This window comes from Corvus hawaiiensis, chromosome 4 (genome assembly GCF_020740725.1).
Source record: "Corvus hawaiiensis isolate bCorHaw1 chromosome 4, bCorHaw1.pri.cur, whole genome shotgun sequence".
Lineage (NCBI taxonomy): Eukaryota > Metazoa > Chordata > Aves > Passeriformes > Corvidae > Corvus > Corvus hawaiiensis.
This window is the reverse complement of record NC_063216.1, coordinates 65,134,272-65,157,811: the sequence shown is the minus strand read 5'-3', so window position 1 is coordinate 65,157,811 and position 23,540 is coordinate 65,134,272. Positions and strand designations below refer to the sequence as shown.

Here is a 23,540-nt window from a genome sequence, read left to right as displayed (position 1 = left end):
TGGAGTTGAGCATTTTGGCTTTGTTTCCTCTGAAGGGGGTGTAAATTGTGCACACTGAAACTGCTCTGTGATCCAAACCAACATGTGATAAGTGAAGATGTTGGGGAATTTGCTTCAAGGCATCACAGCTGCTCTGAATAGAGCCCTAGTATACATGTAGCCCTTAAAGCATGGAATATGAGATGAATATGTGCCTTTAAGTATACTCTGCATACAGATCTTTGACACCGTGTAACTGAAAGTAGCCGTACTGAACTTTAATATAAATGGAGAATCTAGATAAAATATTCCATGATTTTGTTTGTATGTAGCTGTACGGCTGCTGTTTTATCACTTATTAGCCTTCTTTGTCATGTCTTTTAAGCTGCACACTGCACATGTTTTGGTGTGGGTTTTGTTTGCTTGGGTTTGTTTTGGGATTTTGGTTTGGGGTTTTTTTGGTGCTGCTTAGTGAACTTGGAAATATATATTTTTTAAAGGTAGCTTTGTAAACGAATTATTAGTTAGTTACAGCTGGAACAATGTGTTAAGTGGGCCAGAGCTTTTCTTCTTGATAGTTATCATTAAACCAGTTGAATCACAAACTTCCGTAGTCATTATTAGTTGTGAAGCCAGTACATGAATTCAATTTTGATGAGGCTGCAAGAGTGTTAAGAATGCAGAGGAATTAATAAAATGATAGAATATAAGAAGTCCAAGCTATATTCTACAAAGTATTTTGTAAGAAACAACAAACTGAAATGAAAGCTGAAATTTGTCTTAGAGGAGAAATAATGAGGAATGAGACACTCTTACTTTTAGAACTTGTTAAATATTGTTCTTTTCCTGTTGTCTGAATGTATACTTCTTCACTGAAAACAAACATTTCACAGAAGTGTTCTGGCTATGCAGAGTTGGTTTTCTGACAAAAGGAAAGAAGAAATGTGAGCTTTTTCCTTGCTGTCATTGCTGTCACAGCAAGGAGGCTTTCATTTAAGATGATATCACAGAATATTCTGAGTTAGTAGGGAACCATAAGGATCTTCAAGTCCAACTCTTGAGTGAATGGCCCATACAAGAACTGAACCCACAATCTTGGCATCATTAGCACCAGGCTCTAACCAACTGGCTTTGGTGGGTCCTTGCTCCCAAATTGCTATTTAAACTATCCTGTATTTTTTTTCACACTTAACCTGCTTGTAAAAAAATGTAAAATGACTGTTTTTACAATGAAACATGCAGAAGTTTGATAAGACTAGAACGCTTGATTGGCAAATCTGAAACAATGTATAAAAGTGACTCTTTAGTGATCCATAATATATATACAGAAACATTCAGAGTTCTAGGCAGGTCATCAGCTTGAAGTCGGTGAACCTTCAGAAAAGATAATGTCATTTGCATGAGCAGTTTTATGGCTGGGGTTCTGATACAGTCAGTACTGTGGCTCAAACAACCAAAAACCTTCTGGCTTGGTGAAAAATCCTGACTTTTCAGTCACTGAGGAATTCTCACATCCCTTATTCGTATTGTTCGCGTGCTCCTCCTCTTTTGATGATGAGAATTTCTAATAGCTATTTTTATCTCTTCCAAAACAGAATTAGACCACAGTTAGCCAAAGAGAAGATTGAAGGATGCCATATTTGTACATCTGTCACACCTGGTGAACCTCAAGTGTTCTTGGGAAAAGATAAGGCCTTCACTTTCGATTATGTCTTTAACATTGACTCGCAGCAAGAAGAGATCTATATACAGTGTATAGAAAAGCTGATTGAAGGTTGCTTTGAAGGCTATAATGCCACTGTCTTTGCTTATGGCCAGGTAAGCCTTACAATTTTATTTTAAAGTATTTATTTTGGAATAAACAGTTTTTTGCAACTGATTTTTCTCTTTAATTTCTGAATGCATGAATCTGGTTTTTAGCATCTTGGGTTTATTTTCAGTGAGTTACCTGTAGGACGGTGTTGAGTTTGTGTAGATTCTGTGTAGACTGGCAGTTGAAATACAGAATATATATAGGTAGTAGATCTGAATTTAATAGTAATGCTGAAAATAGCATCAGTCTGTAATTCCTGAATTCACCTCAAAGCAGCAAAACAAATTACTGACTTAATCACTTGAAATATAGAGATGGGTTGTACTGAGATTCTTGTCTGAGCAACTTTTCAACCCACTGCATTTTTAGACGCTTTTGGGACTACGAGGTTTTTAAAAATAGATCCTGAGGAACTTCAGGCCACATTGTTTGCTTGTGGGCAAAATGTAGACATCAGATTCCAAAGTCAGAACTTTTCATAGACAGCACACCCTCTTGGTACACTGGGCACACTCGAAGCTGAGCACAGTGTAGAGTAGGTGTTACTGTCTTCTGAATATTCCTCTAGGAGTTGATTGCATCAAATTTGGCCTAGGATGCTGAATTTCACCACTGTTAAGTGTTGCATCTCAAATTAGCCAGGTGAAGTCTATTCCCAGTGAAACAAAGCAGTTTGCAGATCCAGTTTAGCAGATTATGTTCAGCTTTGTGATCCTATCTTTGTCTTAGACTTGACCCATTAATTAAGTGAAAACACTACACTACCTTGTCTTCTATAGGACTTCACATTTAATTAAATTATCTTCCTAGTGAAGATACAGCTTGTATTCTTCAGTATAAAGTGAGAACAATGGGAATATAATACCTGAGATATTCAGACATCTTAATTAGGGGAGTCATTTGATCTACTTCAGTAAAGAATTGCAAATGATGCTTTTACCTCCAAAATATATGCTTTAATTAACAGCCTTGGTTGGAAACATTAACTCATCTTTTGACCTAGAGGTGATAGCTCAAGGTTGATGTAAGCTGGTTAGGGAAAGTTTCTAGAGAAATGGTTATGAAAGATTGAACTGGTCTCTGCCTTCTGGTATGGGATCCCTGGATAAACAGTAGTTTGTCCGAATTCTGCTGTTTATCCATTTTCAAAGTGACCTGTTGTTGTGTGTGTTAATATTGTAAAGATGGCAGATTGATGTGAACAGTAGTGTTCACAAACTGTATTTCTATGATGATTTGGTACTATTAACATGTTCTAGTGACTACTCCTTTTTCAAATTAGACAGGTGCTGGCAAAACATACACCATGGGCACTGGATTTGATGTCAACATAACAGAAGAGGAACAAGGCATTATATCACGGGCTGTTAAGCACCTTTTCAGATGTATTGAAGAAAAAAAACAAGGTGCTATTAAACAAGGACTTCCACCTCCAGATTTTAAAGTGAATGCACAGTTCTTAGAGGTAAATATGATCCACATTTGTGGCTGTAACTTTATGTGGTTTTTTTAGTTGTGATTTTTTTGGTTTTTTTTTTTTTTTTTTAGAAAACCAATTAAATATTTTTTCTGGTTGCTTCTTTTAAATTTATTTTCCTCATAAGATGTTTTGAATTAATCTTCAAGTTTTTGAAAGGAAAATTTATGGAGTTTGCTTCAGCTGTTCAATTTATGAAAAAGTCTTTTTATCTTACTCCAATTATTTTAGTACTTCCCTTCATAGTGCTATTTTGAAGTACAGAAGTAGTTACGTACATAATTTATCCCTTTCTGCAGCATGCATTGTCTGTAGGGCCTGTTTCTCTTGCCTGTTTGCAATTCTTGACAAAACCTTAAAAGAAGAAACTGTAAAAAAAAAAAGTGACTGTACTTTGTGGTTTTGAATAGTGACCATGCTTTGCCTGCTTTTGTGACTTTGCCGTAGTCTTTAGCTTTCAAAATCTGTTCAGGAGGCTTTCTTTCACCAAGGAAGAAACGTAGCATGAAAATACTTCTTTCTGCAATCCCCACTGGTTTATGATTGGTCTTCAGTGTCACCGTTCCCTTCTTTCTTAGACCCAGAGGAAAAAACCCTGGTCAATACTGTGGCAAAACTGCTTCCCTTGTGTTTTCTTGTAGACGCAGTTACTGGTAAAGGGGCCATAATATCTGTGATCTTCCCGACCTGCAGCAGCTGTTGCTTTAAGCCTTGCAGGTTTTATACTGTCTCCTGACTGTGGAACTGCTTTTTAAATTGATTGATTTGGCAGTAACATATTTACATTTACTACCAACCTGCAAAATCTGATACTTTAGGCACACGGAGACGAAGAATCAATTTTAGGAAAGCAGGTGTAAATTTGTTTTGCTTACTTCAGTATGTACAATCTTATCTACTTTGGGGGTGGAAACCCCCCACTCTTATATTACCCATGAGAAGAGCTGTTGGTTTTATTACTGCTGAAGTCATCGGTTCCTATAACTGTTTTAAAGATTAACAAGCTCGCATTAGTTTTGTATTGGTCTAGGTTTGTCACTGTTAACCTTATGCAGAACTTTTTGTTGCTCTGGCTAATATTTGCCTAGAGAGAGTTGGCTTGAGCACGTGCTGTGGGAATGCTCTGCTCCTGTTTGTACACCAGGGAGCTGCAGCTTTGCTTAGGCAGCTGCAACATGAGTAGCATAAGGAGCAGTAACCAGTGTGGTTTTTCAATTTATTGTGGTTTTTGACATAACATTACAAATGTGACTGAGTCCCAACATATGGGGCAGTGATTAAATGTTACAGTGAGAATGGTATGAGGAATTGCAGCCATTACGGTGTATTTCAGCTGAACTATACATACTGAAACCTGTCGTGTTTATCTAATTTAAAGAAAGGTTAAATGATGTATATAATAATTACTCCCTTAAGAAAATGTCATTTTAGTTGGTAGATTTTTTTTTTCTTTTACTGAGCCTTTCCCAGAAGGAGCTTTTTCTGATTAGTTATATATTACACACTATTCTTGTATCAAAAAGTATCCTCATCCTCCCATCCTATCTACCATTAGAGCTGGATTGCATAGCAATAATTTAGTCATTGGACAGGTTGAAGCAAGATTGTGTTTTTGGAGTAACTTTGGAGTCTTACAGCCGGATAACCGTTGGGAACAGTGACTTCTGTTTGCTACTTTCTTGCCTTTCTTTAGTTTGCTGCAGTCTGCCTCCCTTAACTGCTGGCTTTCCTGCTTTTTCAAAAGATAGGCATACGCAGTCCCATCCAATTGCAGGTGCTTTATCAGGATCTGCTCTAAATTGTGGCATCAGTTGTTTGACCTTATCAAGGTAAAACATTAGTAAGAAGATTCCTACTTAGAATATTTATGCCTAATCATTAAATATAACTCCTTTTTAATATGTAAAGGATTAAAAGCATCACATTCACAAATGCTGAGTTTTTTGTTCTCAGGGATGATTTTTTGCTTTTGAGAGGAGAAAGTCACTTACTTTCAGTGTTTTGAGAAAGTACCTTGTGTGAATACAGATCTGTTGTGGTGGTTCATTGACTGTTACCTAGGGATTTTGATCAGGAATTGAATTAGTCTGGACTGAGCTTTACTAAATTAAAGACACTTGACATGTTCCAATGTACACAGGCAGAGACTAGAGCCATGAGATTTCCAGTGGGATAGTGTTTTTTCTGGGTGGGTTGCCTGGTTTTTTTTCCCCCTGGTTTCTTCAGTTGGATCTAAACACTTTTCATAAAACTCAGAACATTCTTATGGAATACAAAAGCCCTGCTCAAGAAGTCATGCCATAGTATTTTTGGACTGCTGCTTGGTATCTTTAAGAGGCAGCTTGCACAAAAGCTATTATTATATGTCAAATTCCTTCCAGGACAGGAAGAGTTTATCTAAATGAGAGACATAGAATTATGAAGGTGTGACAGAGGAGATGAGGAAAGGTGTAGTGGCAGGGAGAGCAAGTGGAGTGAGTTGGAAGTGTTTGGAGAAGGGTGCAGCCAACTAAATCCACAGAAGAAAAGCCCAAGGTCAAATCTGAAGACAGCAGGTGCCTGCCACAGAAACCACTGCTGCTCTTGTTCTGCTGGCACCAAATTCCTCCTCTTCCCTGGTCCCACCAAAGAATTTTCTCTCAGATCTGGAGATGTGGAGGAAGTTACCGCATCTTTGGGTGGCATAATAGGAAGTTGTGCAGGTCCCTTGATTTGCAGCTGCTCTGTCATCTATTGTCCTTGGAAGTCTGCATGTTTCACACCATCCTTTTTTGGGATCTGAGACATATGGATTTTTACAACTTTTGGTATGTGCCATGCAGAGATTTGTTAGTCATGGGAGGAATTCCTTCTGAAAGTGATAGGTATTTTGTCTTTTTCTTCTCCTCAGCTTTACAATGAAGAAATTCTTGATCTGTTTGATACCACACGTGATATTGATGCAAAGAATAAAAAATCAAATATTAAAATACATGAAGATTCAGCAGGAGGAATTTATACAGTGGGCGTTACAACCCGAACTGTGAATGGAGAATCTGAGGTGATAATTAAAAATAAATTACTCTGTAACATGCCAAGTACATTCTAAAAATGTCTGTATGCTTTGATGAGCAGTTAAAAATAGAGGTCATGCTTGCTAGTATCTGTCTCCTGGGCAATTTAAGTGTAAAACCTAGCTAAAATTTTATTTTCTCAATTTCTGTAGCCTTAAATCTGATAAATATTTGATACTAAGTGCATGCTGCTTTCATTTAAAGCTAGGAGCAGGCTTTTGTTCATAATGTAGTTCTGCTGGGAGAGAGAATTTTGGCATGTATGTAAATCTGATCTCCCAGCTATTATATATATTATTTTCCTTTGAGAAAAAAGCTTGGCATTATGGCTGATGTGGAATAAATTGCTGTTCATGTGTGTTGCAAATCTGAATACGAATGTTACTGTACTGGTTTTTTTTTTTGTACAAAAAGTACAAAATCATACATTTTTTTGCCACAGGTGAGTGAAGATAGCTATGTTACTACTAGAGTAAGTAAAGAGAGGCGTACAAAGATTTAAGATTTTTCTTGCAGAAATCACAAAAAATACCTTTAGTTTGCTTATTTAAAAATCTTTGTGCTTTTTTTTTGGCATGTAGGAACTGAATTCATAACAAAGAGAGAAATTTTAGTCATAAATCCAAAACAGTTGAGTGTCACAGGAACATTTTTGCTTTAACCAGCAAGCGATGCAATGTGCTTCTTGTCTCTTTTCTAGATGATGCAGTGCTTGAAGCTGGGAGCTTTGTCTCGAACCACTGCCAGCACGCAGATGAACGTTCAGAGCTCACGGTCACACGCGATCTTCACTATACACCTGTGTCAAACCAGAGTCTGTCCCGCATTTAATGCTGTATGTACTTTTCTTCAGTAGCCATTTTTCAAAATGGGCATAGTTTTGGCAGCCACTGCTATTTGAACTACACTTAGTAAGGATGCTGTAGTCATCATAATGCTTGGTGAATTTGCTAAGCATTATAATAATTTGATCTAATCTGTGCATACGTAACCATCCTCTAGCCAGAGGCAACCATAAACTGCAGACTCTTACAGGAACCTGCCTATTCTCCTCTAGTGTCTTCTTCAGTATTTTGTTGCGACATACACAAGTGAGAAAGTTAAAATATAATTTGTCTTTAATTGGGAAAGCACATTTAAGTGTCTTAGTAGTTAGTGGGTTTAAACTTGCAGTCAGCTTGGATATTTCAGATTAATTGTTGATATCCAGTAAGGTGCAAGTAGAAAAGCATTAAATTCTGAAGCTTCATGTGTTTATTTTAAATAGCTATATATTCAGTGTGCAGATATTTTAAGTCTATACACTTAACCTGAAATTCAAACTATGAATGAACATAGAACTGTTAGGTAGAATATTTTGCATGTGACTGTTCATTTGTTAGTTGCTGTTGGTGTATCTTGTACCAGGGAGAGTTCTGAATAAATCCGCATTACTGAAAACTACAGTACCTTCCAAGGGAACTTGAATATTCTAAAGGTCTTTTGCATATAATTTTTAAATATTAAATAGTATCTGGCTAGCATTCTACCTACAGATACCACATTTTTAAGTATGTGGAACAGTGAATTGGATTTGCAGTGCTTTTTGGGAGTTGCTTTTTTTTTAAAATACTGCAGACAATCATTTGCAGGCAGAATGAGTGTTCTTTCCTGGTCCCTTGTGATATGTAGACCTGCTTTATACACCTGCTAAAAACACTTCTTCCTGCTTTCCATGCTGAAACTGTGGATTTGGTGGTGTGGTCAGCTGTCTTTGCTTGGGAGGGACTGGCATCACACTCCAAGCCCATGGAGGGTACCTGGGTCACTGCGTGGTGACACTGCTGGGAGGTTTTTGTTGAAAACTATCTACTGGAGAGTGAGAAGTCATCTGGGAGCCTGTTTCCCGCAGGCTGCTGGCACAGCAGTCCCCCTGTGCTGGTGCACTTGCAGCTTTCCCCACCGGTTCAGCTGCCTGGAGGACTGTTGCCTGGCTTGTGTTAAAGGAAGAGATGGCCATCTTCTGCTTTATGTCAAACTTTTGTTTCTGCTTTTCTTGGGATATATGCACAAGACAGTTTGACTGGAGCTAGGCATTTCTAAATCCTTAATTTGTAAAGACAGCACCCTCTTCTTTCCCTGTGGTGTTTAGGAGAGTAAAGGGATAGACCTGACGTTGTCCTCTGAACGCTCCTGGAATCTAAATTAATACAGGCTATTATTGGTTGGCCAGGGGAGATGTAGCTCGAGTTTCTGTAGACAACAGTTTTGGGAGACCTTTGTTACTAGGGCAACGCAGTTTCTCCTCCTCGGATGACAGCCTTGGCCGTGTCCCCTCTGTGCGCGGTCGCCCGTGCCCAGGGCTGGCAGGCAGCCAGGGCTGCAGTGCACAGACATGCTCCTCAGGCTCTGTTCGCACCATCCATGCTTCTCGGGAGTTTCTGGATGTACATTTCACTTCGTAAATGAAGGAGAGTGAAAGGATGCATTAATCATGACTTTGAGGGACAGAATGAGAGTGTGGTCCCTAGAGTGTGAACATCAAAATAACAGAAATAATGATTCCTGTGGAAGTGGCACAGTTCCCGTTCTCTTCTGTTACTGCTACAAAAGGATGTCACTTCAGAAGCATGAAGTATTTAACTACCATGAGAATGGTTTGGTCTTCTGAGACCTGCACTACGCCTTGCAGTAGTGAAGGGAGCTGTAGGTTAGCTGGCCAAGGGCATAAAGGTCACCACAGAATACCTGAGGGTCTGTGTTTGGCTTTTTGATTAGTTTTAGGGTTTTTTTTTAAAAAGGTTTTTCTGGGTTTTCTGTGCTTAATGTGATAGAAATTCCTAATAAAGCTTGTAGTTTGAGTGGTGAAAATCTGTTACAAATACAGTATACACTTGATATATGCTTATTGTATGACACCATGCCAATTTAGTAGAAATTGCCCTGCAATGGGTATCTTACCAGTAAGGTCAAGAAGTGAGTGTTTTAAAGATTTTTCTCATTGCATTGCTTTGCTGAAAATAAATCTAACTACACTCAGAGTAAAATAAAACTCTACAGTAAATGGTAGAACTAAATTAATCAGCAGAAAAAAGTTTGGGATTGTCTAATGAAAAAGGATAATTTTGCTGCTGTGCTTTGGGATGTGAAGTGGAAAGAGGCTGAGGCTGTGGTACCTCCCCCAGGGCAGTGTGTTCCTGGGCAGACTCTCCATACTGATGGAGGCTTGCATGGAGTGCCAGTCATTACCTGGGGGAGGAAGGTGGAAGGGAGAAAGGAACCTCTTCTTTTTACCATGTTCCCTCTGCTGCCCTTATTTTCTGGTTAAGTCAGAAGTGCTAGCGGAATACTGACTGCTAGGAGAAATGGCTTCCAACAATAATTCCTACAGTAAGTTGAATCATCCCAGAGGGAGGCTGGTAATGGGGTTTAGAGAGGTATAAAATCAAAATATCTTTCAGTTATTTGGCAGGCTTATGAACTAAGTGGTTCTGGTAATTTTGTGGTGTAATTATGTAATTAAGGTTTTATTTTTTTAAATCAGTTTTCTTTGACAATTGGCTTGCATTCTAGGAGAGATACAAATTTGTTGCTTGCCTTGCTGGTGACTTGTATGTTTTATATATGTATCCCCCCATTTCTTCATCAAGAAGCAATGGTAGCTTGTACTTAAAGTAATTTGTACGCACATGCATCTAGAGCTGCGTCTTCAAGAATGATATGTTGGTACATATGATTAAAATGGAGGTGGTATGTTTCAAAATACTGTTGTTGTTAAAAAGGAATGAATAAGGAGATGGTCATGGCAAAGGGGTAGTCTTGTAAATAATTGTTGATTGAACTTTACAGATGTAAATGTGAAAGATCTCACCAAGCCTTGTGGGTTCTTCTTTGCTTCAGGATAATGCCACTGATAACAGGATAATATCTGAATCTTCTGAGATGAATGAATATGAAACTCTTACTGCCAAGTTTCATTTTGTTGATCTGGCGGGATCTGAAAGGTTAAAGCGAACAGGAGCTACAGGAGAAAGGGCAAAAGAAGGCATTTCCATCAACTGTGGACTAGTAAGACTATACAACTATACAATATAGTGTAAAACAACCCCAGGCAAAACACTTAAAAATAAAATTTATAGCTTCAATGGGGTTTTTTTTTTGTCTGTATACTGGTTTGCCATATAGTTTTTTAATTAACTGTATTAAGTGTTTTACTTAACACTAAACTGCACTGAAAAGTAGAGCTGGTGATTACCAGTGGAGATTGTAGTTTCATGTTTTTGTTTTGTGCTACATGGCTATGTCAAGGCTCTGTGCAATTCTTTTGAAGACACAAAAATACACGTTCTATCTGTGAAAACACATCTCTTTTTTTCTGGGCTATTGTGCAGTACCAATGAGGTATTCTGCAATTAGAATTTTCTTGCCATCATGACATTGGTTATTTTCTGTAGTTCTTCTGTTTATATTATATGGAAGAGAAAGAGTATTCAATTCAATTTCATCATTGACATAAGCACAAAGCCAGCAGGATTTGTGGGGGTCTAGATGACACAGCTGTGTCCTTAACAAAGAGCATATAAAGTGCATGAAGGTGAGAATCAGTGTGATATAACTAATACAAGATCACAAAACTTTCATTTATAGTGAAGCCCAGCCCTTAGTTTTGTGAAACAGACTGAAATTGTTTAAATCCTTCAAAGCAAGCAGGCACAGCATGGGGTGTGTGCCGTTCTCCATCTGCTGGTGGCAGCTGCACCATTTCCAGAGCGAGAACTTGCAGTACAGGGCGCCACTTAAAGCAAAATCTTCTATTTGATTGAAGTGCATGCAGTTCCACATTAAAAATAATTTCACAGCCACATGTTAGATTGTTTATAAACATGAATTAGACCCTTTAAGCAATGAAACAGGATATCCATTGACTACAAGACTTTAATTTCAAGTGTTAAGTGCTCAAATCATAATCAGACATTTTTTACTTATCTTTACTTATCTTTTACATATCTCTAGAGGCAGCAAATTCTAAGGTTTTTTTCTTTATATAAATGCCCCATATTTTATTCTAAATGCAGCATAAAGCAGATTGATAAAATTAATTTAAAATAATTTATAGCTACTGCTAGAAGTAGAGATCAACTTTAATAATCATCGAAAGCAAACGTTTGTTAGATGAAGTAGTACCAGCTTTAGTTTGTGACTGAGATACTAAGAGCCAGTGCATATGAATTGTGCTAAGCACTTTAGCACTTGCAGGTACCAGACTGTAAGTCATCTGATGCACTGTTGATAACACAAAAGTTTCTAAATGTAAAATGCAAAAATCTTCAGAAATATGTTTACGCTAACTTTCTTGAGTATATTAATTTTCTTACAATATGCTGACTCCAGTTTATAGCTGTTTTTAAAATAAAACTATACAGGAACTGATTCTGACTTGTGTGTTACGTGACTTGGTGTTTTATAGCTGGCACTTGGCAATGTAATAAGTGCATTGGGAGATAAAAGTAAGAAGGCAACTCATGTACCATACAGAGATTCAAAGCTTACAAGGCTACTTCAAGACTCTCTTGGGGGAAACAGGTATGAAAATTGGAACATTTTATGTATTTCATTGTGAATGGGCATGAATGAGAACATAATCTTCAGAAAGTGAAATGAACATTAAATGACAATAAAAATAGCCACTCTTTTTGCTGGAGGAAGGTTCTGAAGATAAATTGTCATAACAAAAATGCTGTCAATGGAGGGAAAAGATTTTAGAGAGGATTTTTGCTTTGTTCTTTTCCATTGTTATTTTAGTAGACATGAAGCTTGAAGTTCTTCCCATGAAAATATCTGGAGACAGAAAATATCTGTATAGGTAATATAAATGTTAAGTTTTGTTTTGTATTTGAAAGCTGTGATGGGTTTTGCCTTAAGAGGTTTTTTTTTTTTTTTTTGTTACCCTGTTTTTTAAATGCACAGGAGCTTGGAGTCATCTTACCACAGGCCGTTCGATCTTTTTAGAGATTATATATCTCAGCCTCTGATGCATTTTTTTCAGTTAGCTGATGTTGGATTGCAGCCTAATAAAAACAAAGTAGTCTATCACCAGGGTTGTTTGTATGAATCCATTTGTATACATTCTGCACATTCGATGAAGGAAAGCTTTGACCTCTGGAGGCTTTATGTAAGAAAACATTAGCAAATTTATTAAAATAATACAAATTTTGCATTTGGAATGTTAACATACAAATATGAGGGACCACAGCTGAGTACATTTTAGTAAGGTAGTATTGTTCTTTTATGTGATCCAATATGCCTGGCTCCTATGTTTAGTAGAGTAGGAAGTTTTTTCACAAAGGAAAAGGAAGAAGTGGAAGAAAATTCTCCACTGAGAAAAATAATCTTAAATTGTTGCTCTGCTCTTCAGAGAGTTAATGTTAGTAACAACTTGAAGCACTGCAGTGTGAGGAAAAGCAGAGCCAGAAAAAAAAAGTAAGGACTAGAAACTTTCAAAAGTGCATAAGGGAGGAAGAAACTCCAGAATTATGAAAAAATCAGCAGAAATCAACAGCATCGCTCTTTTAAGCTCTTTCTGTAAATAAATGCTGAAAGCACTTCACTAATTTTTTAATCAAATACACCAGCTAGTGAGCATTTTTTTCAAACCACTTCTAAAGTCGCCCTGTTGTAGAAATACTATTTTGACTTTAAAATATTTTCGCGTCTCACAGCTCCACGGCTCCCCCTCGTGTTCTTCGGGAGCAATCACAGAGTTCGGTGGGGTCGGGGTTGCCCCGGCCGGCAGCCGAGCCCCGGGCAGCCACTCACTCCCTGCCCCCGGCGGCACCGCGGGGAGAATCACAAGGGTCGAAGGGAGAGAACTCTGGGCTTGACATAAGGACACTTTAAAAAAGTGATAAAGCAAAAGTCGCATATGCAAGCAAACCAAAGGAAGTCATTCATTTCCCGTGGGCAGGCAGGTGTTCAGCCATTCCCAGGAAAGCAGGGCTCCATCATGCGTTATGGGGACTTGGGAAGACAAACGCTGTCACTCTGAATATCCCCCCTCTTCCTTCTCATTCCCCCAGCTTTATATGGGATAGAATGTCCCTTGTGCCTGATGGGCTCAGCTGTCCCGGCTGTGTCCCCTCCCAACTCCTCGTGCACTCCCAGCCCCCCCACTGGTGGGGCAGCCTGAGGAGCAGAAAAGGTCCTGACTCTGTGTGGGCCCTGCTCAGCAGCAACTCAAACATATCTGCATTATGGACACACAGTAGGTGTTTGCAGCACAAACCCAAAACATAGCCCATACTAGCTGCTGTGAAGAAACGTAACTCTATCCCAGCCAAAACCAGCACAAATGTACAGATAGCAAATGCTGCCCCGGAGTGTTTTTAATGGTATTTGTACATATTCTGTCTTTTTCTGACTGATGATAATTGTGTGGATGCCTTTCTTCCCACTCCCTCCCCCCCCCCTTTTTTTTTGTTTTGTATGTGACATCTCAAATAAGCACTTTGCTGTTAAGGAAGATTTTTTTCATATATATATATATATATATATATATATATATATATATATATATATGAAATCCTCCCATTTTGAATGGTTTCTTATCTGGGCTTTGGCAATCAAAATGCATGGAAAAGCTAAATTTTAACAAATATGCAATCTTTCTTCTGGAGAATCAGATTTAGATTTCTTTTAAGCCTCTTCTGTAGCCTTCTAACCTCCACCCTAGGTATTGAAGTCCACATTATTGTTTCTCTCTTAACAAATACAAAAATCTACTAGTAATGATTTGGGTTTGGTTGTAGTTAGTCCTGAGTTAACAGTGATGAAAGCATCATATCACTGTACTATTCTCACAATAATCCTTACTTTAAATACAATGCTGTAACAGTTCTGAAGCAACACTTCAATGTTTCTTGAATTATTCAAAGAAATATGGAGCATTGGTGTTTTAAAAGGAATTTTATAATGTATAATATGAAAAATGAAAACCTTCATAACTTCTGGAGCAGGAGGAGCAGTTTAAAGAAATGAAAACAGTGAAGTAGAACAGTTTTAAAAAACCCTAGTCCATTTTACAATTCAGATAGGAAACCGGAGTTCAAGTGGTTCAGTTTTCAAGATGGACACATAGCAGAATCAGTCCTATAAGATTTAGAAAAGTAAGCACATTCTCAATGTCAGAATTAACAATTTGTTCTTAATCTTGCATACCCATATCTTGAGGACTAAAAGAGTTTGAAGAACTGGCACAAAGGTAGGGGTGAGGGCTGAGGAAGAGTTGCTGAAACTAAATGTTCTTTGTAGCCCCAGGCTACTTCCTCTTTCTAGCTTAGTTTCCCAGTGTGTATGGTGAATATAATTGCTTGCCTCACAGAGCATTGCATGTGTTTGTTTCAGTCTGAAATTACAGAAAGTGAAGATCATAATCTAGCTTGCCTGATGCAGATATTGCTCCTTTGCCTCAAAGACAGTTTGTTTTTCCTAATGTATAGAGAGAAGCAAATTCCTTTAAAACTTGGAGGAGTGTTCTCAGTCCATCAAATGCAGATGTTTTGCCCTATCTATTGAGAATTTAGGCAATGTATGCACCTTCAGCATGATCTGCAGCTGGAATGCTGGTTCTGACCCTCTAAACTGTTCTTATCTGATGTGAAATAAGTATGCTCCAGGGAGTGAGGGAAGGAACCTGTTGAATGATGAAAGCACTTGGTTGGAGTGAAAATTGGGGTGTTGTTTTTTGTTTTTTGTTTTTTTTTTTTTTTTTTTTTTTTTTCTTTTGTCCTGCTGGTTCCTACTGGTCTATCTGCTTGATCTTTTATTTGGAGCAAGGAGTATGTTCTCATCCTGCAATAATATCCCATGATGGGATGGCTAGGGGGTGTTGTAGGAAACTGAAAGGAGGATGGCTGTTCATAGCCCTCTTGGGCCAAAAGCTCAGATCCTGCTGCTCTTTTTGTTGCAGAAAGTTGCTCTAAGCAGTGGTGTTATGAAATGTGGTACAAATACAGTTATAGACAGATGTGCGAAGGGTAAGGACTAATTTTGGACTTCTGTTGGGAGAGCAGGAGATAACTTGCAGTGGAGGATTCAGTCAGTTTGGAGCCTCACGTAGAGAATAGGCACATTAATCATGTTTGGACAGGTCAGATGAGCATTTGAGCACCTTTCAGATGAAGTAGGTAGGCACCTCAGGAATTACAGTAGGCAGTCCTGATGGCTGCATGATCCAAATCACTGTCTAGGAATTTAGGTTGATCATCAATTCTTTAATCTCAGTTTATATATGATTAGGCAAACTGAATGTAATTTGAATAACATTTCTGGAAACACCAATTAACTGCTTTTGTAATTTCATGTGTAGAACAAGATCTAATCTAGTGTCTCCTATGCTATACTAAGATGATGCAAGATGTAACACTGCTGATCTTTTTGGTTCACAGTTTGCTGAGAGCTAGATGGAGAAATATTTTCACTAATGCTACGAAGTTGCTATTCTTGTTTCACCTTCTGCCTGAGGACCTGTTAGATTTTCTCTGCTCTTTTTGTTCTTGATGTGTAATGTTGACCTGTGTTTCTGACTTGCAGTCAAACGCTCATGATAGCGTGCGTGAGCCCTTCAGATCGAGACTTCATGGAAACTTTGAACACATTAAAGTACGCCAATCGGGCACGGAACATCAAGAACAAGGTGATGGTTAATCAGGATAGGGCCAGTCAACAAATAAATGCTTTGCGCAGTGAGATTGCACGGCTACAGATGGAGCTCATGGAATACAAAACAGTGAGTTTATCCTCTTAGGATTTCTTCTGCTTTCAAAGGCTTGTAATTCCACAGCTTTTTTTTTTTCTGTTGGCTATTTTCACTTCATACACTAAAAACATTGTAATAGCAACCCTGATGTAAACAACACTTCTAATTCCAGTGATGACCAGATATTTTTATAAAAAGTAGATTGTATCCGCAAAAAAAAGAGAAGTCAGCAAATGTCAGTGATATTTACTGACGCTGCATGCTATTTGCTTTTTGAAAGGCAGTGAGAAGGTCACTTCCAAAGCAAAAATGACCAAACCACAACTTAGATTTATGCGTAAGTGAATGTGTATTGCTTTTGAAAACTTACTAGACAGCTAAAACTATTTGTGTTTTAAAAATACAATTTCAGTTATATAAGGCAAATAGTCATGCCCGTTTCTTCCTGAAGTTTATACAGGGTTTTTGGCAATAATTGTCGTTACTAGACAGCGTCACCTTTTGTTCTTCTTGAGATAGTATTCTGATTTAATAGTTATCTTCTTATTTCTTAACCTCTTCAAGAACTTGTATTTTAGACTAAAGTGGAATTACACAAAACCCAGATGCTAAGGTGTTGGCCAGACATCAATCTTTTGAAAACTATCCATTTATCATTGTTTTAAACTTCTTGAGAGAAGATTATCTTTTGCTAAGAATATCTGCTTGGAACTTTAAGTAATCTGTGGATTGCATTTACTAAGTTCAGTTTTTTGCATGTGTCGGTCAGCCTTTACTACTAATAAAATATTTTTACTTTCTTAAAGGGTAAAAGGATTATAGATGAAGAAGGCGTTGAAAGCATCAATGACATGTTCCATGAAAATGCCATGCTGCAAACAGAAAACAACAACCTGCGTGTTAGAATTAAAGCAATGCAAGAGACTATTGATGCTCTGAGAGCCAGAATAACGCAGCTTATGAGTGATCAGGCCAACCAAGTGCTGGCCAGGACAGGTATGCTGTGAATGTGATGTGCATGAACTGCTTCATAAATTCATGAACTTAAATTAATTTTATGTTCTTGCTTCACCGATCCCTTGGAATGAAGTGATGCCTTTTTATTAGCAATGTAGGACCTTCTTTGGTAGAGATAGGCCCCCATATGATTATTTCTTCTGTTTCTGCAGTCTTTTTTTAATAATAGAAATATTTTTGTACCCTAATTTGATCATCCATTTAGGAATGTCAACAACAGGAAATATGAAATAATATCTTTGTATAGGAATTATCTGTATGCTTAGCCCTTGTGGTGGTTTAACAACCAGACCAAATAAATTTGACTCTAAATTAAAATGCAAATAAGTGATTTTGATTTAAGCATTGTTAAAATGTGCTAATATGGAAAACAAGTTACTGATAGTCATATGGTGATCATATGACAGAGGAACCAAAAATGTAATTCAGTTTAAGAAGGAAAGATATTTTACAAATAAGTTAAGATTTAAATGTGTAGCCCATGTGACTGTTTCCCTTTGCTGGTACCTTGTGCCTAGTAGCTATATTCAGATAATTATACTGTTACCATCCTTCCTTAATCTTTCTCTTTCCCTCATGCCCCTTTTCTCTCTGTCCTTCAAAGGGGAAGGAAATGAAGAAATTAGCAACATGATTCATAATTATATCAAGGAAATTGAAGATCTCAGGTATTTGCATAATACGTATTTAGACAATTTTTAGTAAAAAAAAAATAATAGAAGTGTTAGCAAGTAAGTACTTCAGCTGTTTTCCTGTGGGGGGATTACTTTAAGAGAGTAGTCCTTCAGCTTCTAAGACCATCTGGTATTGCTCTTGGCCACAAAAATATGAAATGTTAGAGATCAAACTGACAATAGAAATGAGAGTAAGATGTTTCCTAAATAATGGTGATAATTTGATATTGTTGCATAAAGGACAGCAAAACTTTGAACGATTATCTTACAACTTTATAACCCCATATATAAATGATAGTACTTATAAATTACTTGTTTAAAAAAAAGTTTTAAAAAACCCTTTCTTTTCAAATTCAAAAAGTCTTAAATATTTTAGATATTTTTATTTATCTATTTCTTGGACATATACCATGCAAAAAATTATCTGGCCTATCTTCAGTTAATGTTAGAGCTTTTGTGTAACTTTAATATACCATGTATACGCATAGAGCATATTCAGGTATGCATCTGTGTGTGCATATATATCTGTGTGTATGTTCATACAGACATATTTTCACGTATTCTGTCTAGGTTATATGATATATATACAATATACGTAACCATTGTGTAAAATGGTATCATCAAGGAATTTACTACTTTGTATTTTTTCAGACTTCACCTTGGTTTGTAGTTTCTTTTTAAACTGAAGGTAACGCATTGAAGTTGCAGAGGCAATAGAGCGTACATCTCATGTATTGGCAATACTTGTAATTCATGGTCTACAACTCTTCCTTTTTTTTTTTTTATTAAGAGCAAAGTTATTAGAAAGTGAAGCAGTGAATGAAAATCTTCGACGCAACTTGTCAAGAGCATCATCGAGAGCCACATACTTTGGTGGACCGTCAGCATTTTCTGCTTCTATGCTTTCTTCTGAGAAAGAGACAATGGAAATTCTAGATATAGCCAAGAAAGATCTAGAAAAGCTGAAAAAAAAAGAAAGGAAGAAGAAAAAGAGGTGGTGTATGAATTATAATGCTATTTGTTTTCTCTTTCTTAGTAGAGGTGTACTTTTTTAACCACTGAGACTTAAAAAGTCTTGTTGTTGTGTGGGTTTGGACCCTAAACTGCTGTTCCTTCAAACCTTTTTACATGTTGAAGTTACAGTTTTTCTATTGCATCTTTTCTTCCAGTGAAGTGTGCAGTATTTGTAGAATGAATGTCTCCTTTGTAATGAACTTTTCTATGTAATTATGCACCATGATAAAAACACAGGTGCTCTCAAATTTTGATATTTAAAAAAATTTCTTCTAAGATGCATCTGAAATTTAACAGAAGTTTGAAAACATTATTAACTTTTTTCAACTCTATGTCAACACTGAAACAGCTTTCTGAAGAAAAGATATTCTGAATAGTTGGGGATTCTTTGGTAGCTCTTGGAACGGCTTCTTTTGCTTTATCTTTTGCTTCTATGAATGTTTTTTAATTTGAGGTTTCCTAATTCTCTGCAACATCATGCTTTGCTGGTTTTTTTGCTGTCCAACTTCTCATCTACTAAAATCCTCATAGACATTGACATAAATGCCTGTTTAGACAGCAGTTAGTGCAGCAAGGCTTTGTTTGTGTACTCAGAGACTTTGCCTCCATTAGAAATCTCTCCGTTTTAGTTGAAATTTTCCATGCTTGTAATCTGTTACTCTTTTTAATAATGGTCCTTCAGACTTCTACAAGTTCAGACTAAAGCTTAAATAGTTTAAGCTTGAAATAGTCGAAGTAGAAAGTAGATGAGGGTCACTGATATCTGCAATTTGTCCTTTATCTATAAATCTGTTTACCACACAAATGTCTCATACTTGTAGAGAACACTCATTTTAATAACAACTAGATTCTTCCTTTGTGTATCATTTTTCAGGAAGCTCTTAGACTTCTATGGGGATTTTGATAGATTTTGTCTCATTTTTGTAGGAACTTGAGGGCAAGATGAAAGTATTAAATGAAATCAGCAGAATGTTCTGTCCTCTCTTCAGCCAAGCACTTCAGTATGTCCTTTAACTGTAGATGCAGGAACAAAGAGATTTGATTCTGTATTTTTAACACATTTTACAATCAAGCATGCATTTGACTACATGCTTGGATAGAGCCTCAGTTGTTAGGTCATGTTTTGGGGGGTTTTTAATTTTGGGGGTTGGTGTTTTTTCGGTTGTTGGTTTGATTTTTTTGTTTGGGTTTTTTTTTGTGTGTGTGTTGTTGTTTTTTGGTTTGGTTTTGGGGTTTTTTGGGGGGTTGGTTGGTTGGGCGGGAGGGGCTGTTTTTTTAATTTGAAAGCCAGTCATGCTTTCTCACACCAGGAAAATAATCTTTTGATGGGATAGCCAAGTAGTCTGATCCAAAAATAGGGACTACTTACCATAAATTATTTTTGAGATCAGTTTTGAATCCTAGCATTATAGAATTAGAGGGCTATAGAAAAATTAAAGTTGGAAGAGACCTCTTGGTGGTTCTATCTTAAAGTGGGTCTTGTGTTCTATAAAATGGGGTCATACTCTTCTAAAGTGCTGCTAAGGTTTGAATCTATCTACTGGCCAGTCTGCAGACTGTTTTGTAATAAATATTTAGAAATTTCTGAGGTGCATATGCTAAGAAATGTTAGAATTTGAGGGATTATACGTTGTCATGCTTGTTACCTGCAGCGTGCTTCTATCTAATTCATGAAAAGATTACGTTAAGGTTATGCCACTGTGAATTTTTATTCTATTAAAATTTCAGGAATTGGCAGTATGTACATTCATGTATTGCACAGAAACTTTGCCATGCAGTTTGATAGGGATTCTTTGTTTTAATTCTGTCTTCTGCAGGCATTTAGTTAAATTTAATCTACTATTTCTTTTTAGTGTTGCCATTCTTTTAAAGTCGTCTAACTAGCATTTTTCTATTGAAATGGGATTGGTAAGCCTAGCTACTAGTTCTGCCCCATCTGTTGCCTTTTTTGGTCTTTTGTTTCCTGGTTATGGGTCAGTATGACAAAAGGTGCATAATGTTAAATACATGCAATCTACTTAAATTGTTGTGAGGTAGCCTGAAGGCCTAGGAGCAAGGTACTGAATGAGCAGCAGGTATGTACTGCTATGTATCTGTAGCCTTTAACAACCATCTGCCATGAAGTTTATTGGAAACAGGGCAGTAATGTTTTGGCTACTGAAAAATTTACCTGATTGGAGTGTCCCACAGTGTGACTTAGTGTGACTTACCCACTAGAAGACCCAGAGCAAATCTTCCACATTCCTTTCAGTTTTAAGTCAGCCTTATATGTCAGGTAACCATTTTTGACTGTTTTCTTTTGACTTCCCTAAACTTAATTAAACTAAATTAGTGATGAAAGTTACATGGAGTTCAGAGTGCTAGCTTCTAGCTGATACTGAAGGAGAATGGTAGGCAGTATAAGGTGAAAAGGCAGAAAAAGCTCTTGCTCAAAACTTTGTCTTAACGGGAAATGAGGAATTTCAGTAGTTGATGAATTTTAAGCCATCTCTATGCTTACATATGTTGTGCAGACTTTTTTTACCGATAAATCCACATTTATTCAAGAGGAAAATGTACAGGTAGAAATACTAACATTTTGTCCATCTCATTGCTTCTGGTGCATGCTTTTTGTTAATTTATTAAAAAATAACAAGCAATGATTGGCATGTACTTTCCGAATCCCAGAAAAATAAGCTGCAGTTTTCTACTTTTTATTTAAAAACAAACAAACAACAAAACCCGAAACAAAAAAATGAATGCAGTTTGAAGATTTTTGTATGAATTATATTCAGAATATATTAGAGTATTAATACTAAAATTTCCTTATTCCTACTTTATATTACGATATGTTATCAGCATATATAAAACTAGTGCATTGGCTTTTTTCCTGATATGTTCCTGAGAATATATAAGTTTGAGTCAGTGGCAGTATTTGCAATTTTCAGTATTTTATTTGCCAGTTCTAAGTGGAGAAAGAGGAGAAAGCTTTTTCTAGAATTGAGATACTTTCTTAATCCATAATTAGAAATAATTTGCAAAGTTAAATATGTTGTCTAAAATTTCTTCCTTAGTGTAACTTGAATTTGCACTTGTTGTCAGTGGCAGATTAGTTAACCTACATATGCTGCTCTTTGTTTTCTATTTACTTTCCAACTGTCCAGGATGTATTGCCTTTTTACTACTTGTTGTCTCTTGATGGTATCTTTTAAAATTTCATTTTAAACTCTGCAAGCTCATATATATCATTTTTTTACCTTCTTATCACTTTTTGCTTTTCACTGTCTGGTTTGTCCTTCATTGGCTTGGCCTTCCAATACTGTACCTCGTGCTTTTGAAGGCTACAGAAACTTGAGGAAAGCAGTCAAGAAGAAAGAAGGTTGGAATATTTCCCAGGTTTTTAATTACCTGTCATTTCAATTAACTGGTTGTCATACATGAAAAGAAGTTGGGCAGATTCATAGGTACTTCAGGAGTAGTTCATTTTCAAAATTCTTTCCTGTGTTTCCACTTTCAACCAGTGCTTTAACTGGAAGAAACCTCTGTTGTGGAATTGAGGTTGACTGGAGTTACACAGTGTGGAGGAAGCTTTTGTGGGGAGGTGGCACCTTTGGGAATTCCTGTTGAATTAATTGTTTTCTTTCTTGCATGGCCTAGGTGGAATGAAAGGCAGGAGGAAGGTGCAGTAGCACAGATAGTATGAAGTGTCTAGCAGGCACTATATGACAATAACAATTTTGGCATGTGAGATCAAGAGTGTCTTGGACCGCCACACCTCAGTCAAGTTCGCTGCTTTGGTTTCTGAAAGCGTGTGACTGGAGCATTGGCCATTCTTCCCATTCCATTTCAGCCAAACCAGGAGATGAATAGTCATTCATAGAGTGCAGTTAAGTCGAGGGCTCTAGAAAGAGAACTGTACTATGATTAAAAGTGAAACTAAAGGAGTTTTTGTTTTCCTGCTGTCTGCTTTGATCCAAAGAACCCACCCAGTGCATTGATGCAGACGATGTGAATCCACAGAGCAGTAGCACACAAGTTCAGCAATACGGTTCTGCCTGGGAGAGCTGCTGGCTCTCCTTCCTGCTGTCTCTCCCCTTTCTTAGGCAGAACACAAATTCTCTCTAGTGCTTAGTTCTGTGCTGACTGGAGTGGGAAGGGAAACTGTGGGTTTGCCTCAATCTGCATGAGGATTGCAGCTAAGATCCATTATCTTTTAGGCTTAATAACCAACATAGAACATGTTCTGGGTTGAGGGAGATGAGAATCTGTGGAAATGAGATTGTATGGCTCAGTGTTCCCTGTTTGGCACTTTTTTTGTGTACAAATGTGATTAGACTTTTTAATTCCAGCATCCCCAGCTGCTGCATGGATTAGTTGGTCCAAGCTAAAGCTTTCTGCCTTGTGCATGGTCAGCTTATAACTGGTAATGAGTGGGGCAGAAGGGAATCAGTTAGTACTGAACAGGTTAAAAAGAAATAAAACGAAAAATCATGTGTACACAGAAGCACTGTGTTACTCAACAGGCACTTTTAAGATTCGAGCTCTGTTTTAAAGTCGTTTTAAAGGTGTCACTTGCCAAATTGTAGTGTGTCGAATCTACTGTATATTTCTTGTCACTGCACTAAGTATTGGTATTGTCCAAGAGTTTGATCTTGAATCTGAGCTCCTTTTGGCATCAGTGGAGGAAGATGTGCATTTTTAGGTACTGTGCCTGATCAGTGACAGCACAGTTTGCCAAACTTTTACCCAGAGGAAGTTAGTTGAGGTGGATTCCACATTATGCAATCCTAACCACATTTTT

General features: G+C 37.3%; 1 protein-coding gene across 9 annotated transcripts in view; it reads left to right on the top strand.

Annotated features, from left to right (window-relative positions):
- Positions 1–23,540, top strand: part of KIF21A (kinesin family member 21A) — an 88,420-nt gene that overhangs the window by 27,287 nt on the left and 37,593 nt on the right. For 5 of the 9 annotated variants that reach the window (XM_048302592.1, XM_048302594.1, XM_048302591.1 and 2 more), the window contains exons 2-12: positions 1,575–1,797; positions 3,075–3,257; positions 6,160–6,309; positions 7,023–7,157; positions 10,202–10,369; positions 11,769–11,884; positions 15,890–16,085; positions 16,862–17,051; positions 17,677–17,740; positions 18,537–18,740; positions 22,080–22,118. In XM_048302592.1, the coding sequence (XP_048158549.1) occupies positions 1,575–1,797; positions 3,075–3,257; positions 6,160–6,309; positions 7,023–7,157; positions 10,202–10,369; positions 11,769–11,884; positions 15,890–16,085; positions 16,862–17,051; positions 17,677–17,740; positions 18,537–18,740; positions 22,080–22,118 (1,668 nt within the window). The remainder of the gene's footprint in view (positions 1–1,574; positions 1,798–3,074; positions 3,258–6,159; positions 6,310–7,022; positions 7,158–10,201; positions 10,370–11,768; positions 11,885–15,889; positions 16,086–16,861; positions 17,052–17,676; positions 17,741–18,536; positions 18,741–22,079; positions 22,119–23,540) is intronic. The other 4 variants (XM_048302596.1, XM_048302595.1, XM_048302600.1 and 1 more) reach the window with 1 other exon arrangement.